General features: G+C 38.3%; 1 protein-coding gene across 4 annotated transcripts in view; it reads left to right on the plus strand.

The window, feature by feature from the left end:
- The window catches only part of map4l (microtubule associated protein 4 like), a 74,402-nt gene that overhangs the window by 37,435 nt on the left and 17,598 nt on the right, over positions 1-19,369 (plus strand). The window contains exons 6-8 of one of the 4 annotated variants that reach the window (XM_056475498.1): positions 664-1,734; positions 16,882-17,297; positions 17,531-17,722. In XM_056475498.1, coding sequence (XP_056331473.1) covers positions 664-1,734; positions 16,882-17,297; positions 17,531-17,722 — 1,679 coding nt within the window. The remainder of the gene's footprint in view (positions 1-663; positions 1,735-16,881; positions 17,298-17,530; positions 17,723-19,369) is intronic. The other 3 variants (XM_056475506.1, XM_056475515.1, XM_056475523.1) reach the window with 3 other exon arrangements.

Genomic DNA, 19,369 nt, shown 5'->3' on the forward strand with positions numbered 1-19,369 from the left:
TTTTTAGTATTTGAAAAATAAAAACAGACGAGGACTGGATATGTTTCCTAATTCCCAGAATGTTGCCCTATTTTACTAAATGCAAGTTCAGGGGTAGGCAAGTACTGTCGTGTAGATACACAGTCCTGCAGAGTTAAAGTCCAAACATAATCAAACACACCTGCACAAGCTAATAAAGGTCCCAGGGTTACTAGAACATTATAGGCAAGTTAATTTTTATTAAGTCTAGTTCACAACTCTGAAGGACTGTGACTCTTCAGGACCAAGATTTCCCACCCCAGCACTTGATTATCAGCAGTTTCTATGTGAAGAGTAACATGATATTCAGCTTAAGAACAAAATATGAAGGTCTCCTCAAGTAATCTTACTCTCAGAAATACCCTATAGGAAATTTACAAAGGGAACTCATCCCTAATTCAAACTCACTTCTAAGTTTAGGACTATGCACTCAATGACTCTATTCATTGTGAATAGTGAATCTTGTGTGATTTCATATCATCTCCTGGTGAAATGCATCATATGTGTGATGCAAGTGATCAGTGATTGATAAGTAGTTGATTTAATGTGCTTTTGGACGCTTATTAGTTGTAATGAGTTTAGCTTTTTTGTCCGATGATTTGTATGGTAGTCAGTGACACTTCCTCTTCCTCTCTGTACACAAAGAAGTTTGGGGAAGCCCTTGGAGAGGTGAGGAAATGCTCTCTACGGAGCAGTTCCATGCATCCAGCAAGGCAGAACAGAGTCACACTGATGCCTTGGGCTCCCAGAGTCAAGATGCAGCATCCGGAGAGGAGAAGTCTATTGAGGAAGAAAGCGGGAAGCAGCAGAAGCGAAAAAAGAAGAAACGCAAGAACAGGGAAGAAATGTATGATCTTCTGGACAGTCTTGGTTCCCCTGACTCTGAAGAGACACCTTCGGAAAGCTCAAACCATGGCTGCCCCTCTCCTCCCTGTAACGATGAAGAGATTTGGGAGAGTGAGTTCCTAGAGAGAGGGGGAGGACGCATCAAGGCCAAGAAGAGTAAGAGCAGGAAGAAGCTTCCAGAGGAGTGGAGTGCTCCTCCAACTGTAATGGAGATGGACTTTAGTGACCCTAATTTGGCTGTGTCAAAGCCCCAATCCAGTGCTAGCATACATCAGGAAAGTGCTATACCCTCACTCACACCTGACCCTCTGCACCTCACAAACACCCAAGCATGCAGACCCCAACCAACAGGGCAGGCAAACAACTCCTCCTTTTACCTTGACTCTACTTCGAATCCCGTAGATGATTCATCTCTCAAGATTAACACGGCTATGTTGGATAAAGATAATTCACCTAAAGAAGATATGAGTAAGCCTAACCTAGGGTTGCCTGGTATTCACCCTTCTGATCAGTTACCATTAAACTCTGCTTACCTATCTGACCCCAACCAGAAGTCAACCCTCAGTCCAACTCAGTCCGTAATGTTCCTTGACTCTGTGCTCCAGGCTCAAACCCCAGATGCAAGCCCCCCATCCCAGAGTACCCCTGTGAAAACCCCCATCCCTCACCCCACTTACCCATTGACCACTTCCTGTCTGGCCCCCAGCCCACTGTCCATTGGCACAGAAGTCCCTGCGCCTCATAGTGCACCAGCTTTTAGTCACTCTTCCCCCAGCACTGCAGCAAGCTTAAACCCTGAGGCCACACCTTTCGTCCCATCACGCACAGAGAAGCAGGAGTCTCCGCTGGCACAGCCCCCCCTACTGGAAGGTTGGTGAAAATGAAGACTATATGGAGATCATTTACATAATGCATGGCTCGATGAAGTGGGCCCTCCTCTGCTTAGCTATCTCTGTAGCAGAAAATACTATAGCGAGATACTAAGTACTCCATGTTTTTCTTTCTTTCTTTCTTTTTTCTTTCTTTCTTTCTTTCTTTCTTTCTTTCTTTCTTTCTTTATCTCTTTCTTTCTTTCTTTCTTTCTTTCTGTCTTTGTGTCAGTCCTCTATAGCTTGGAATTTTGCTGCATGTAATCCATTCTTATAATAAAGATGTTTAACATTTCAATGCAGTCATAACACACTGATCGCTGTGCATCGCAACCAGCAATCGACTAACTGTTAATTTTTGGTTTACCATCCCCTGGATTTCAGTACAATTTCTCTTGGTCAGAGCATCTCTCAAAACTGCACATGTCTTGTAGGTGTGTGTCAACTAGCCAACTGTCTTTGTGGAATTTTACATTTGCTAATCATTTTGTGGGTGAACAGCTTTCTGTATGTCACTCCTTGCCATCTTATGCTCTATGACTGTTCTGCTTTAGTCTGTCTTGTTCAACACTGTCAATCTAGTGTTTATGAGATTAAGAGGTCTGTCTGCCAATTCACCTGCTACATGTAGCCTTTGAAACTGTTAACTACATTTAGCTCTAATACCCATGAACTTTCATTTTTTAGTAGAAAACCCAAGTTGAATGTGTGTTAATGGTGTCCATTTTTGTCTTATTTTTATTTTCATGTTCATCACTATGTTCATCACTGAATAATACTGGACATCATCCAGGTAAGAAAATTTCATTGTGTGTGTACAGTCCTATTGGTTTAATGTATTCACACATTATGAACTTTATAATTTGAGGTGTTCTAGAGAAATATGAAAAGCAGGGATGGTCAATATGCAACATAGGCTCATTCTGAAAACATAGCTCTATATACATTACTGAAGATCATGAATTATGTTGCCAGAAGTATGTATGGCTGCATTTCGTCTTTAAAATGAACACTATGGGGCGGTATGACGCCGTTCCTTTTTGGAATTATCAGCTGAGCGCTTTTCCCACTGTTACCAGTTTGTCCTGTTAGCTTGCCATGTATGTCGGCGGACTTAAGAGGCAAAGAGTCCGGTCAAGAGAAAGCAGATAAGACAAAAACAGAAGCAAAAAAACAAAATAAACATGTAAATAACAGGGTGAGAATGTGGTAAAATCTGAAAATGTGGTAAAAATTAAGTGAGGGCTTTTTTTGAGATTAGGGAAGTGGGTGGGCAGGTCAATCAGTCCTTTTAAAAACACTATTGGTTGGGTTTAGGAAAGGAGAAGGGTGGGTCAGTCAGTCAGTTAGTCATTCAGTCAGTCGATGGCGATCTCTGGTGGATTTACGTGAGAACAGCAGGCACAAATGGCACTTGCGAAAGAAATTTTAGATCTTAAAAAGCGTACACAGTGGCCTTTTTTGGATTCACGAAAACAAAAACTGCAAAAAAGCGTAGCTCCTAGGATGTGTTTGGCGCTCTCCAGAAATGTATATAGCGGTATGTTTTCAGAATGACCTTGGGATGGTCAATATATCACCGCCTAATGAATAATTGTGTTAGCTCATTTGTCATTTGTACATGATATTAGTAAATTTAGATGCTGCTATTTTTTTTGTTTTTTTTGTGAATTCATACTGTACATTATGTTGATCTCTAAATTGGCTTTAGTCAATTCAAATCAGCCATTTATCTGTGGCCAATACATTCATCTTTATGTATGGATCATTGGCATCTGCCCCTGTTTTTTATAGGTGCATTTGTATTGGAAACCAAAAACTCAAGACAACTAAGAACAGAAAGCCATAGTTAAAATGGATTTCTTTCAGTAAAGGCCACAATGTATAATGATTTCTTGTCTAAACCTTTATATGGTTTTATTAGCATTATCAGTATCGGCTCAGTGGTTGGCACTGTTGCTTCACAGCAAGAAGGTCACTGGTTCGAGTCCCAATTAACTGGCTGGGCTTGTTGGCAATTCTGTGTGGTGTTTGCATGTTCTCCCCATGTTTGTGTGGGTTTCCTCTGGGTGAATTGGCCGTAGTGAACCCCATCCGTAGCTTAAATTGGAAGCCTTTAGATCCAGCTATGACTGCCGAGGATGAAGCCAGGGGCGGAGCCTACCCCCTTTACAGGGCCAACCTGGTGGTGGTGAGGAGGATGGCGGGTGAACATCTACATCAGTATCTGCAATGAAATGAACGGACAGCTTATATATTCCTTGTGTCTTGTGGCTATTGGTTGGAACTGATTGTGATGAGTGACGTGACATTAGGTATTCCTGGTAGAACTAGCGCTAAAAGCTACATTCAGTTCAATACAGCTAGTTGAAATTACAATCCATTATGTTGGAATGAATTTTAAAATGTCAAGATTTTAAGACTCGGATTGCTTTTGTGTAGTTTTAGTTCAGGGCTTTCACCCCTTCAGGTCTTCTCAGAAAGGTTTTTCACTCGTAGCTTGTTGTGAAACTAAATTTCCATTTACCTAATTAAATCAACAGTAGTTAGAACAAAGTTATTTTTAGTCTGCAATATTTATAGGTAGAATTCATACTCCCTGTAGTATTTTTGTGCTTTGATCTCTCTCTCTCACAGTCACACACGTCTCCTTCTATCTCTCCCATCGTCCTGCAGCAGCTCATGTAAAATTGATGGCAGAGTCGTTCGCCATTATATAAGACTTATAGAGTTGTTCTTTTTATAGCAAGCGATTAGGGTGTGTTCAGAGGCGTTTGAGAGGGGATGCACTCCGCCAGGGATATTGAAGGATATTGAGTACTGGGCGGTAGCTTTGGATTAAAAGCTAACACAGAGATCCCAAATGACGTTGTGAATGATGCAACGAGGATCATTCTCTGCTTTTCGGCTGGTTTATTCATTAAGCTAAAATCAATCAACATTTGATGGAATGCCTTTGCATGCAGTGCCATTTCCTGTTGGGTCTTTTACAATTTTTTCAAATACAATACAATGAGAAATGTCAGTTTTCACAAATTCCATTGATTGCTCATCCTTTAAATTATTGACCAATTGATCGTTAACTTTAATATTGCAAGATGTCTACTTCAGTTACACATTGTCACCGGGATAACAGCAAATGACACTCAAAACACAAGCATCCTCACCCTCAAAAAATGTTTTTGAAAGGCTAGAAGGATTGTTGAAAGAATGATCAATTGATATTCAATAAAACCATTTAAAGATTAAATGCAGTAACCTGTATAGCAAATCAGGTCAAGTGTTTGGGTTAGATGAACACTTGTGCATGTGTTAGCAAATAGTAGGGCTGTATGATACTGGGAAAATAAGTGATATGCAATATTGTTGGTTTTTGCCAAATTTCAACTAACACTATAAATGACTGAAAACCTCTAAAGATATTTGGACTCTTATTCGCTATTGTCATTTATCCGGCTTGACTCTCCTCCAGGGATACAGCGATTATGGATTTTGGTTGTACGATTATAGTCTGAGGAATAATCACGTTTTCACAGTTATCACGATTATTATGTATTCATTACTATCAAAATACAACTAGTTTAGAAAATCACATGAAAACTTATATTATATTTAAAATTAACTTATATAATATTTTAAAGTGTTGTTTATTGCTGCTCAGTAACCAAACAATATAGCACTAATAATATTACAAACAAACAATAGTTAATTTCTCTTTAGACTTAAAAAGAGGTGAAAAAAGTTTTTGGCTGCAATTTTACACTAAAAATATATGACAAAATGATGAATAAATAAATAAATAAATAAAAACAAATAAAAATGAGTATTTTTCTAATGTAAATCTAAGCTACATATTAGCTAAGTATTTCCCTTTTAAATAGAACAAATTTTGTCAAAGGCTGCTGAACCGCTGTCTGAAAGGCACTTTTGATCAACTATATTACAGAATTGTTTGGTATTTTTATTTTATATATTTTTTTTCTCTTTGGAGTAGAAATGTGTATATTCCATACAAAGTATGAAGCTGATCGGTCAGTTCTTGTCATGAACTTGTGGTGCGCTCACGCCATTTTTTCAACTAGGTGAGCTTGCGGGCAATATGCGGGCAAGCCACGCACCTCCATTGTAAACAACGAAGGTGTGCATGCAAAAGATGGGATAAATGAAGGGCCCTTAGTTAATAGTCTTAGTCATAGTTAAAATACGTTTTTAATCCAGTGCATGTGTAAAGTGTACAAGCTTGGAAATTTTAAACTAGTGCAGTTGGCATAACTTTTAGTTGCAGCAGTTTTGTTCCATGCAGAATCGTGTTGTTAAGAAGCCTTTACGATTAATTAACCGTGACAAATTAAATCGCAACCCCTACTCTCCTCCCACCTTTAGTACATACCTGTCAACATTGAGATATAAAAATCAGAGAGACCCCAACCTCTTATTTATATTTTTTATTTGATTACATTTGATAATAGAGGTGTCACTTTAAAAATGCCCACATAATGAGAGCATTCAATCTGCTTCCCTAACTTCTTATGCTCATTTAAGACAAAAATTTGTTGTGTTTAATAGAAAACCCACCCAGTCGACATGTATAGATATTATTATGTGTATAGGCTTTGTCTGTTCAAACAAGCACCCAAAACCCAGAGTGTCCACTTTTGCACGTACAGAGTGTCCACAATTGCACGTACAGAATCCGTTTGGGAAACAGCGTCTATTTATTATCTGACAGTCACGCACCGCTGCATGAACTGTTTTGACTGTTTTAAGGATTGTATAGGGGGGACAACGGCACCTGTAATGTAAAGGAAGGGAAGCCCGGCGTTTATATATTTATTTCAAAGTGTTTTCATGCGTAAATAAAATGAAAGCATAGAACAGTTCATAAGAGCAAGACCCCTGGTGGTTTGATGGTATAGTTTGCGTAAAGGGAGGATTGGCCCTTTAATGTTTATTGCCACCCTTCACAGACAGATTAAAAATATGGGAAAATACCTTTCTGGCATGATAGCAGGATAGAATTGTAAAATGCAGGGAATCCCAGGAAAAACAGGAGGATTGACAGATATGCTTTAGTATTTTTTTTATTTCTTCTCTGAAGCTCCAGGTTCCCCTTTGGGTCATTCTAGCCAATAGCATAACAGCACCTACCAGGGAGGCCAGTATAAAGATAGTAAGACTGCATACAAATCTGGGTAAACAACCTTGAATGCAACACACAAATGCCTGGACACATAAATGAAATTAATTTATATCAACTATTGCAAATAATATCACAAAATCTACACCTATCTCCCTAACTAAGAACAAAAACAGGTGAAAATATTTACAAAAAGAAAAGTGGCGTCCAACCCCTAGTGCCTCTTACCGTGTGTATATTTACAATATTAACAATCAACAAACACACAAACCAAAACTAAATAATAGGAAGGGGGAACACGGATGGGTATACAACACAAAGTTAAAACTAGTACAACAGCACGGTAAAACACAATCAACGAAAACATCTCAGCAACAGGAATAACTTTATCACAACAAACTCTAACAACACGCCAACAAAACTCGCTTTCCCGCCCCACGCCCATTGTTCCCTTTTTAAAGGACGCCCTGGCTAACCGCGTAGCTAAGGCAGGGCCTGCAGGTGGAAAGAGAGGGAGAGAGAGAGACAAACACACACAGACAAACACACCTGCCAACGCAACAATATCTTTTGTTCCTGTTATAGTCTGTAAGTGTCCTACTGGTTGGGGGTTGAGCGTTGGGCTAGCGACCCATCTTGTAAAAATGAGATGTTACGAAACACCAACATGATGCGACTAAATATCAACTTCGATATAAACAGCCCTGGAAGTAAGTAAGTATAGTCTGAAAGTGTGATATTTTCGGAAGATCGTGAAAAAGCCATTTACTCACGAAAGTCCATCACATGTTTAAGGCTTATGCCATTTAGTTATTAACCTACTTCATCGCTTCATCATAGAGTCTCGCTAGACCCCATTTACTGGGGCACATGCGCTAGTAAAATTCTGCTGTGCCCCAGTAAGCTTTGAGTTACTATTTACTTTACACAATATGTCAGAGTACTAATTAAGAGTGGTAATACCAGAATTTAGGTGTTATTCTCTGTGTACAACCAAATTAAAACTTGTGAAAGCAATGTACTGTAGTTTAATGAAAAACTAACTGATGCATGACCGGAGAAAACCACCTTCGCACAAATCTGTTTGTTTAACTGATGATTAGGCCCACACGGAATCTGCACGCACAGAAATCCACAGATTTCCACAGATGTTTAACCCATCATTGAGTCTATTTACTTACTTGTGTAAATGTGCGTAAATGTTTTATTTATTCAGTTTTGAAATTAATTTCAGAATTATTAATGACTAATATGAAAATGTTCAAATGATCAATATGATTATATGTGAGACTTGCTTTGTTTACCAAATAAGTGGATCTAATTGAATTTGCATTGTAAACAGTAAATAAAAGTTAAAAAGCTATTTTCTTAAATTTAAAAAGTTTTTTTGTTTAATATATTAAGTTTTAAGTTATGATACTCCCAAAAAACATTCCACATAAATCTGTACAGAAATAGCAAAAAATATCCACAGATTCTGTCTGGCCCTAGTTATGATTAAGTAAAATGTCAGTTAGAAATACCAAGTGCTCACTCAAAACAAAGGGGAAAGAAAGAAATAAATGTAAGAAGAGGAAGGGGGTCCTGTGCCCCAGTGAAACACCCTTGTACACAACAACATGGATGGTAAACTGATGCCTGGTTCTTTTCTAAGCATACCAGAGAGTGTTTACTAAACTCTTACATGCATTGTTCATTCTTCCCTCTTATCTGCTGTACATGTGTTGTGCATAATCACACACACACACACCTCAGAGCTATGCACATTAATGGTGCCCATGCTTAATCGCCCAGGAATAATGTGTGTTGATGTTAAAACATTATTGAAAATTTAGTGATAATTGATTAATCACTGGCATTCTTCATTTCAGCATATTTTTGTGAGACAGTTATTTAGTGCAAAATTGATGCTCCAACACTTGGTCCTCTATCAGAAATAGGAGATGCCCTTCTCACCCCTTGATTCCCTCCCTTTACTCCGTCCTTTCTTGCCCTTGTGCTTCCACTTCCTCTCCCTCAGATCAGCAGCTGCACTGACGGGGGAGACTGTTGCCATGGATATGGGAGGCGGTTTCCTTGGTGATGCAGGGAATAGGACCTGCCAGGGTGTAACTGTAGGATATGTTCCCAAAATAGCAACTCTGTGACATAGCTTCCCCATTACTCAAACAGCGTGCATGATCCACCCCACGCCGAATGTGTTAAATGCCTTACTAATGTTGTGTTCTCATTACTGAAGAGAACAATGTGCTATTTTTAATGATTGATGAATATGGAGGTGGATACCAGCATAAAATTGATTTTGCGTTTTTAGTCATCATGGTGAAAAGATGGTCAAATTAATAATTCAATAATGTAATATAATATAATATAATGTAATGTAATGTAATGTAATGTAATGTAATATAATATATGCAACCCTGGCTGGGTGTGTATGTTCTCCCCGTGTTCGCGTGGGTTTCCTTTGGGTGCTCCAGTTTTCCCCACAGTCCAAAGACATGCGGTATAGGTGAATTGGGTAAGCTAAATTGTCCATCGTGTATGAGTGTGTATGGATATTTCCCAGTACTGGGTTGCAGCTGGAAGGGCATCCATTGTGTAAAACATATGCTGGGTAAGTTGGTGGTTCATTCGGCTGTGACAACCCCTGATTAATAAAGGCAGCACGGTGGCACAGTGGGTAGCACAATCGCCTCACAGCAAGAAGGTCGCTGGTTCGAGCCTCGGCTGGGTCAGTTGGCATTTCTGTGTGGAGTTTGCATGTTCTCTCTGTGTTCACAAGGGTTTCATCCAGGTGCTCCGGTTTCCCCCACAGTCCAAAGACATGCAGTATAGGTGAATTGGTTGAGTAAGCTAAATTGTCCCAGTGATGGATTGCAGCTGGAAGGGCATCTGCTGCGTAAAACATGCTGGACAAGTTGGTGGTTCATTCTGCTGTGACGACCCCTGGTTAATAAAGGGACTAAGCCAAAAAGAAAATGAATGAATGATAATATAATATAATAGAATAGAATAGAATAGAATAGAATAGAATAGAATAGAATAGAATAGAATATACTTACATTTAAGCATATACAGCAGGGCCATTTAATGTCTACTTAATATTAATTCATGCACTGTAAAACCCAATAAGTTAAGGTAACTCAAACCATTTGAGGAAACCGATTGCAATAAACCATTTAAGTTCAAAAACTAATCCTAATGAGTAGCTTGAACTTAATCAATTTGAGGACAAAAAACAATTTGAGCACAGTAAAACCAATAAATGATGAGGACTCAAACCAAATGAGTACTGTAAAACCCAATGAGTTAAGGCAAATCAAACCATTTGAGGAAACCGATAGCTACAAACCATTTGAGTTCAAAAACGAATCTATATGCGTACTGTGAACTTACTCCATTTAAGTTGAAGTAATTAAGTATTTAATTAACTCATTACCTTCAACACTGAGTTCAAAACTCTTTTCAAATGAGTAGAAATAACTGTCAATTTTACGTTAATTAGACTCATTTCATTTCATAAACTTGACTGTTGGGTTTTACAGTGTGGTGCATTATGGACTTATGATAATATCAAATTTGTATATCAGAATACACACTAACATTTACTAACACTCACATACAGTAAATTCTGTAAAAATTTAGCTATTGATCAATGTTGATGTAAGTTATTGCATTAAATAACATTTACTAATGAGACCTTATTGTAATGGGTTTTCTATTGTACATAAATGTTAAGAGTAAGCAAAAGTTCCAAACCAATGAAATTACATAATGATTGTTGAAGTACAACACATTACAATAATGTCATGTTCAAAGTAAACATAAGTTAACGTAATAACTAACATCAACAGTGACTACCCAGCAAGCATTTTTGTGTTTAAAAGATATCTAAAAGATGTCTAATAGACGTCTAAATATAGTCGTCTTGGCTAAAAAAAGGATAAGCTTGTAAAATCTAATAGACGTCTAAGAATAGGCCAAAACAGCCCAAGTTTAGCCTTGTTTAAGCCAAGCTGTTTACATTTAGATGTCTATTATATGTCTATTAAACACAAAATTGTTTGCTGGGAAATAGCTCTTTTACAACTTCATTATTTATTGAACAAAATAGTTTCTTTTAATTTTAATAAATTACTCAACATTAACTAAGAAATGAACATGCAGAAATACGAAAGTATCACAATACATTAAACAGGGTTGTTTAAGGGGAATGTAAACAGTAAAACATGGCACATGTCTTCATAACAAAATCCATTCACAAATATCAAGCCCATTATAGCAATGAGACAGACAGAGAGAAAAGACTCCTTTTATATCTGTCACTGCAGCTGATGCATTGGAGTAAGTGCGTAATTAAGATGTCGGAGCCAATCAGACTCCACATGAATCATGGCATCATACGCCTCTACTCAGGTCTGGAAGGGCGGATGCAATGGGAGCCAGAAAAGTAGTATTTAATACAGGTTTTCTGGTTTTGTGGTTTCTCTTATGTCATTTGAAAACCACAGATTTTGCTGCTTACATTTTTCATGTTAGGATGCTTGTAATTTACTGGTCTGGTTGGCTACTTAATATAGAGGTTTGGATGCATGTGCTATTTCTGTGCACATACTGTACATGCTGTAAAGTGCTGAATAATGCAGATGTGACAGATGTGCAGAAGTGATTTATATAACTCAACTTAATTTTAATGATCTCTTGCTTGAGATGATAAACAGGTGTGTTTATAAAAAATACTTCATTGTATTTTCATTGTAAAAATACTTCAATACTTCTTTGGAGGGGAAAAAGTTGTACAAGTCTCTGATGTCTGATTCACTTGTTTGAGAGTAAAATTTTGTTTTGATGGTGTCCTGCCCTTATGCAGCCACAAAAATCATAAATCAGGTGTATCTATTGCAAGTAAGCATAGATTAGATCTATTCTGTTATTTTACCATTTGTACATGATTTTAACCAATGTAATTTAAAAAATCATCTCTGATGGGGCAATTTAAACTCTTGACATCTGGCAACCGAAAACATAAAGGTCATAGGCTTGTATAGCACTCTGTAATGTTGTCTGTAATGTTTAACTGAATTGTTTGTGGTCCTTTTTTTTTGCATTGTGATAGTTACAATTATTGCTTAATGACAGATAAATAAGGCACTAAGTCAAAGTAAAATGAATGAATGAGTGACCTTGCTGTCTTGTCTTAGTAATGGGGGAGCTTTTCTCATAGATAAAAAAAAAAACTTTTTAAGGCTATGGACATGTCTGCCATCTTACTATGTTGCCATTTGACATCAACAACAAAAAATTAATCTGCAGCTTGAGGATAAAGAACGAGCCTCCTCCATTCGGCCTCTTTACTTTCTTTTTCTCTTTCTCTCTTTTGTGGATAAGGAAACAGTATTTTATGCATCAATTATCCTACATAATTATTTTTGTTTGTCAAGCGCAAAGATTTGTTTCAAAACGATTTCTAAATTATATAAAGAAGTGTGGTCAAAAAACTGAGTTATATCTAAACACACGTCCTATTCTTATGCCCCATATGGTGATGCATACACCTCCGATACCCGACAGATGGACAAAAACAAACTAGTTTTTGATAAAACAAATATAAATATGCATATAATAAATAATAATGCTTATAATAATAATATAATACAAAAGCAAATTGTCATGAATAAACTGAAAAAAGCCCCCCGAGATGAAAGCATGGAGGCAGTGGATTTTATATTTATGTAGAAAGTAATATTTTTTGTAACATTTTATTATTTAATTCTTTTTAATTTGTTAAAATATTTGCGTATTGCTGCATGTATTAAGTGTTAGCGTTTAAGGCACACAACTAACTCGCTTTGCGCTGCACTTCAGACCAGTTTTTAGCGCCTTTTTGCGCCAGGTGTTTGATAGGGCCCAGGGTGTCCGCAGGGTCTTAAAAAGTCTTAAAATGTCTTATTTAAAAAAAAAAAAAATTTTTAGGCCTTAAAAAGTCTTAAAGTCACTGAAATATTGTCTTGTAGGTCTTAAATCATTTTAAACAAGTCTTAATTTTCCTTTTCCGTTTATGTAACGCTACCCAATCAATCCAACACGCATCCAATCACCAACAATATATCTCAATTAAACCTTTAGCAAAACTTTATTTATAACTGATATTATTTTATTTATTGTTTATTTGACATGGACTTCACAATTACACTGGACAAACCCAATGATATGTTTAAGGGTTTTAACTTATTTTAAATAATTCTTAACACCTGTCCAAGGGAGGCTTGATATAAAATGGAAGTTGAATAAATACATTTACACAACATTATAATTCTTTACATACAATTGCTATAAGGCAAAAGCGAAAAAGCTTTTTTTAAGTTAAAAAAAAGCATGTGTACAACTAGGGTCTGCTTGATTGGACACATTATTTATCATATGTGGCCAAAAAATTACAAATTACTTAACATTTAACCCTATATAAGTTTAAAATGTCATTCTTGATGGTCCTAAAAAGGTCTTAAAAAGTCTTAAATTTGACTTGACTTGAAACCTGTAGAAACCCTGGAGCGAAAAAACATTACACAATTACCACAAACATGATCAATTCAAATACTCTCACCCCATACATTTTACCGCAGAAAGAAAAACTCCTCCAAACACATATGCTGTAGGGTCAGCCACAAAAATAACTGCTAATAAATCCTGACTGTAGTTTTAGAATAACAAAAGAGGGCTTACGCTGACACAAGCTGTTAGCAAATCTGCCTCATACTGTCTAGAGTGTTAAAGGCACAGTAAACAACAGAGCTCACACCTCCATCAATATGCTGGTCCAGAGATCCAATAAGCTGATATCTGATTAAACGTGATTGATACCGATGTTATTGTGTTCAGTGAGGGACACAGCACCTGAGGACCAGGCTATGATGACGTCTTCCATCACCGGGGCTAAGGGTAAAGGTGCACGCTCTTGTCTGCTAGAACATTCTGAGCGCCAAACCAGACAATGTGTGAGTGAGAGAAAGAGAGATAGAAAGGGGTATTTATAAACACGCCGGATGCTAAAAGCAAGCGTTTTCAGTGCGTAACGTCCAATAAGGATGCAGCACTTGCAGTCACGTGATCATAGACTTGGAAGGAATGTACAGACAGAATTAGGGTGAGAGAGAAAGAGAAAGAGAGAGAGAGAGAGAGGAGGGGGATTTGGAGAGACGCAGAGTCATCTCAGCCTCTGTGTTGAGGGAGGTTTAGAGACTGGCGCTCTAGACAAACTCATCTAAATCAATGCCGTTAACTGACGGACAGACACCTTGATACAGAACAAATCTATCCAGAGAGACAAGGACTGTGTGAGGATGTCATCCCAGCGCTCACAGTGCAGAGATCTGTGCTCGGTGCCACCCTCAATGCCAGGCTTGGCATCATCAACAGCTGCCCAGGGCTGGAACTGGCAGCAGGGGCAACCAGGCAGTCTGCAATCCTCCAGACTGGTAGAGGACGACAAGCAGGACCTTTCCACCAAGTCGACAGTCATCAGCCAGGAGGCAGACCTTCGGGTAAACATTCACCCGGGCAGCAGGGGTGGAAAGAATTTAGGCAGTACAGCAGAAAGCCCCACAAGCCTCTCGTCCTCTCCATCACCCTTGTCTCCAGGGAAAGCCATTTCCCCCAATGGGGTGACATCGGGACCTACACCGCGGAGTGCTATCTTGACATCTTCAGATTGGGATGCACCCCGTGGCACCTTGCAAACAGGCCCCGCGCCGAATTATTGCGTGATCGGTGTGGTGAATGACAGCTACGTAGAGGGTGCAGTAGAGGGCAAAGAGGAGACACCCCCACCCATATCACCCCCCTTGCAACAAAACAGGGTGGTACAGCGCACAATGTCAGGCAGTACCCACCTGACAGTACCCGCTAGCCTCCAGCTGCCTGATAAATATCCAGGCAAGGATGTGCCGTCACCACCACAGATCGTTAAATACTTCACCGTAGAGGACAAGCAAAGTATTCTGCCGTCTATGAGTATCCCATCAGCCCCTGCTACTGAGAAAGAACAGCCTGTTGGTGTGCCACAAAGTTCTGGCAGGATACTGTTAATGCAAGAGTCTTCAGAAAAGGGGAATGCGACTTCTTCTGGTCACATTCAGCCCAAAGGTGTTTGTAATGGTAGGTAAGATAAGCTGCTTAATGTGCTGGTGTGTGTTTGGGACCTATTCAGTGGATGATGGATCTCTAGATATCCAGGTATTGGATCGCAACTGGTGTCTCTATGCATCAACAGTTGTTTTCTGTCTTAGTGTGGCAGAGCTGGGCATCCATTGCCATTCAAGACTTAAGGTTGTAACAATTTTGTAATGATTTTTTAAATAAGTGTCTTATAATCACTGAAGCTGGACTTATTTGATCAAAATAAAGTAGGAAGATATGGTAAAATGTTATGATTATTATAATGCATTTTTTTCTTTATCAGGCATTATTCCAGTTTTCCATGTAACATGAATCTTCAAAAAACATACTAGTTTGCTGAAGTGATGCTTAAATGGATAGGTTACATTCAAATTTACTTACCATTTACTTAGCCTTAAGTGGTTCCAAACCTTTTGAAAACTAGTACTGGAAGTGTAGGAAAACTAGTACTACAAATGTCAAAGGCTGCTAGTAAAAGCTATCTTCTTTTGTGTTTGTTTCAGATTTAGCTTGTCATGTATGTATTCTGTTTAAGATGTTGATTAATTGAAAGAAGCGATCCGCAAAATCTCCAGCAGATGCACTGCATCTTTAGTTTTGTTCATGTGTGTGTGTTAACACACCTGATGAAGACAGATTGGCAGATGCAGAGGTTAGAGATACAAATATTAGATAGACAGGAAGATGGATCAGACTTGCTGTGTTTGCCTCCGGCCGTCTGCTGGGTTGCACAAAAATATCAACGTCAACCTTCGGATGTCCTTTTGTCATAACCCAACGTTGAGCCCTCGTTTCACACGTACATACACTCTGGTATATTACCATCCATTAATCTGTCTGTATCTGAAAAGCTTCAGAGGAGGATATAGAGCCAGAGAACCTGAAAGGTCTGTGGAGAATATAAATTTTAAAATGATAAATCATTTTACTTTATAACTGATTATCTGGGAGAATTTAGCTGATTTTTTTGCAAGATTGGAATAAAAGGAAAAAAAGAAACATTGTATACAATTAGCCAGTTGTCAAACCAATTTAACAAAATAATTGTATGTGCTTAGTCTAAAATCTGTATAAATATTGCTGAAACTGAATAATAATAATTGGAATATTTGTGTCATTATGATGGTTCACGTCATTTTTGAAAGACTCTTTCATCCTGTTTCAGGAACAGTGTGCCCTTTCTTTCTGTTGTTTCTTTCTGTCTTTGTTGCTCTTCCTCTATCTCTCTCTCACACAAACAGTTTTTTGGTGTTTTGGTCTTCCGCTGGCCATTGATTTTTCACTTTGTGGGGAGGATGGTGCCAAGTTACATAAGGCATCCAGGCTGACAATGTGCTTTTCTGTCTGTCCGCTCAAGGCACTGTCACTTTCTATGCCCTTTTCCATGACCTCTTATTCTTATTGTCAGAATGTACTGAGACTGAGGCATAAAATGCTTGCTGTTAATTAATGTTCCAAAAACAACTTGGATATCCAAGCAATCTACAACCAAAAGCTCGGTGTGAAGTGAACAAACATCCACAATCACATACACTTCCCAGCAAACAATTTTGTGTTTAATAGACGTCTAATAGACTTCTAAACTTAGATAGCTTGGGCTAAACTTGGGCTGTCAGTGAAAATCTAATAGACATCTAAGAATAGCTAAAACTAGACTAGTCGTCAGATTAGACAGACTTTATATATGTAGTCATTCATTCCTGTTTATTTGACGACTAGTCTAGTTTTGGCCTATTCTTAGACGTCTATTAGAATTTAGACAGCCCAAATTTAGCCTTGACGACTATGCTTGCTGGGTTGCTTCACTAAATATGAACATTTGTCTTGTTTTCAAAGTGAAAGAAGATAAGACAGCCAGGGACAAAATGGAGAAGGTGGAACCTGCTCCAAAGATGGAAAACTTCAACATTATTGAAAAGCAAGACAAGCCTGAGAAGATGGAGAAGATCGACCACTTAGACAAGAAAGAAGACATCTCAAAGAAAGCAGACAGCATGGAGAAGACTCAGAAGAGTGAGCAGATCATTAAAGATGAGAAGAAGGTTGAGAAAGAGGAGAAGCAAGATAATAAAGCTGAGAAAGCGGACAAACCTGAGAAGACGAACAAGGAGAAAGAAGAGAAGAAAAATGGTGGGGAAAAAGTGGACAAGACAGTCAAAGCTGAAAAGAATGTGACGGCTGCAAAAACACCTGCAAAGTCTCCAACAGCTAACGGAAGCAAGGAGGTGACCAGTCCGGATAGTAAGACTAAGGTAAGTGTGAAAAACAGATCTATATTTCATTCATCTAATGTGCTTTGCCATATTTGAGAAGATAAGGGTTTTCTCATCTTTAATAAATGTTTATTAAAGATCAGTTGCCCAAAATCACGATTGTGTGATTTATGAAAAGTTTGTACACTCATTGCTGCTACCTTGATTTTATCACGCTCCCATGTTTGCATCTAGTTTTTCTTTTGTGCTTTTTGCAAAAAACATACTTATAGCCTTCAGCTGGGTCAACCAAACAAAGCTCAGCGAGACCAAACTCTCTGTCCACTGGCGACAGTGCAGGTGCCACCAAACGCACCTCTCCCACCACCAACTCTGCCAATAAAAAAAGCCCTATTCCCAAGGCAACTACCCCCACTGCTGGCAGCAAGAAAACCCCCTCGTCTACTGTTGAGAATAAGGCAAAGGTAAGTTAATGCCATTTCCCTCATCTGTGGTTTGGCACCCAGTCTACAGTCAATGGAGAGACCATTTGTGGCTTTCTCCAATGCTCATCTCTTCCCCTTACAATCTGCCCATGACTTGCCGTTTATGTCGTTGTTAACTCAACAATTCCTATTACCAGCAAAATCCCAAGAGAGAGGCATGTTTTAGGCCAGTGGATAAAATATGAGTTCAGTTTCTTTTACACTCTCTCAAGGACAGATTATTTGTTGGGACTAATTATATGCCTCTCTATTGTGATTAGGATCTGCCTTTTCTTCAACTTTCATGCATGGAGCTTGTGAAATATGATGTTCTGTAATTCTCTCTCACCTTTTATCTGGTGTCAGTGTCTTCAATGCTTGTTAACTCTTTAGGTGATTTTTCAGTTGGGGAAAATTTGAGTTTATGAAATTATAAATATGAATTAATTGACTTGTTGATGTTAAAAATTCAAAGTATACCCACACTAATATCTACTATACCAAAATTCTGTGACTTCATGTGACTACTCTTTTCAAGTAGTCAGTCTCCTCTTTAACTGAACAATCATCATCAAGCATCCAGCCACCCTTAAAGTCTGTGTGAAATTAAAATGTACACTCTTTAATTTTTGTAGCTCACATTAGCTATATTTCCATCCACCTATTTTTATGCTCATTTTGGATATGCGCATAAAAAATCAGTTGATGGAAACGCCAAGATGTGCATAAATTTTGAAAATGGCCATAAAAAACACATGCACATAACTGAGTTGGAAAAACGTTTTATTCGATAATAAAATATGCGCATAAACCATGATGGAAACACTTTTACCGAACAAATTCCAGTATGTGCATTAGTGATGTGATTTTGTTATAAAAGATCATGTGATGCCAAAAAATGGGTGTGAATCATAGACTGTAAAAGATATGGACAAAGTATCCTTGACGTCACCCATAGGTTTCTGAAGAGCGCAAATGAAGCTACAAGCAGGCTTGGCCAACTGTCGCATTTTTTTGTTTGCGTGACATCGCACCAACCGGGGGTTACTAAAAAAGAACAAAGAGGCAGAGCATCAGTGGAGCTACAGACACATTTATAGATATGGTATAAGTAGATAATTTCACTCACCTGGAAAATGGAGGCCACTTGAATGGTTTGTGTGCACACAGCATGCCATATTATATGATGATTGTAGGAAATAATTCTAAAAGGCAATTGACTGTGTAAAGCCACATAAAACAACACAAAAACGCGATGTATATGCAAAGTTCATTGACTAATCAGCCAGAATCAGCTGAGGTGATGAGACAGCGAGCAGCAAGACCTAGCTGTCACTCAAGTGGCCACACCCTTAATTATGCAGATTTAATATAGCTTAATAACAATGAAATGGATGATTTTTCAGATGAAAAATTCACCCCCTCACAGTTGTCATTAGGGGTAATATTAGCTATATGCACAAAAACCATCTTTTGTACCAGGCTGTAAAAATGTTTTTAACAACTGTAAAACTGGCCAATTTAGCATTGCAGTCAGTGAACATCTGGAGTTTCTGAAGCCAGCCCCCAAAGGCGAGTCGATGAATTGCAGTTTAAGTTACTTCCGTATTGGCTTCATGAGAGAGAGTGGGATGTTGTCGCTTTGTG

The sequence above is a fragment of the Danio aesculapii genome, chromosome 2, assembly GCF_903798145.1.
Source record: "Danio aesculapii chromosome 2, fDanAes4.1, whole genome shotgun sequence".
Lineage (NCBI taxonomy): Eukaryota > Metazoa > Chordata > Actinopteri > Cypriniformes > Danionidae > Danio > Danio aesculapii.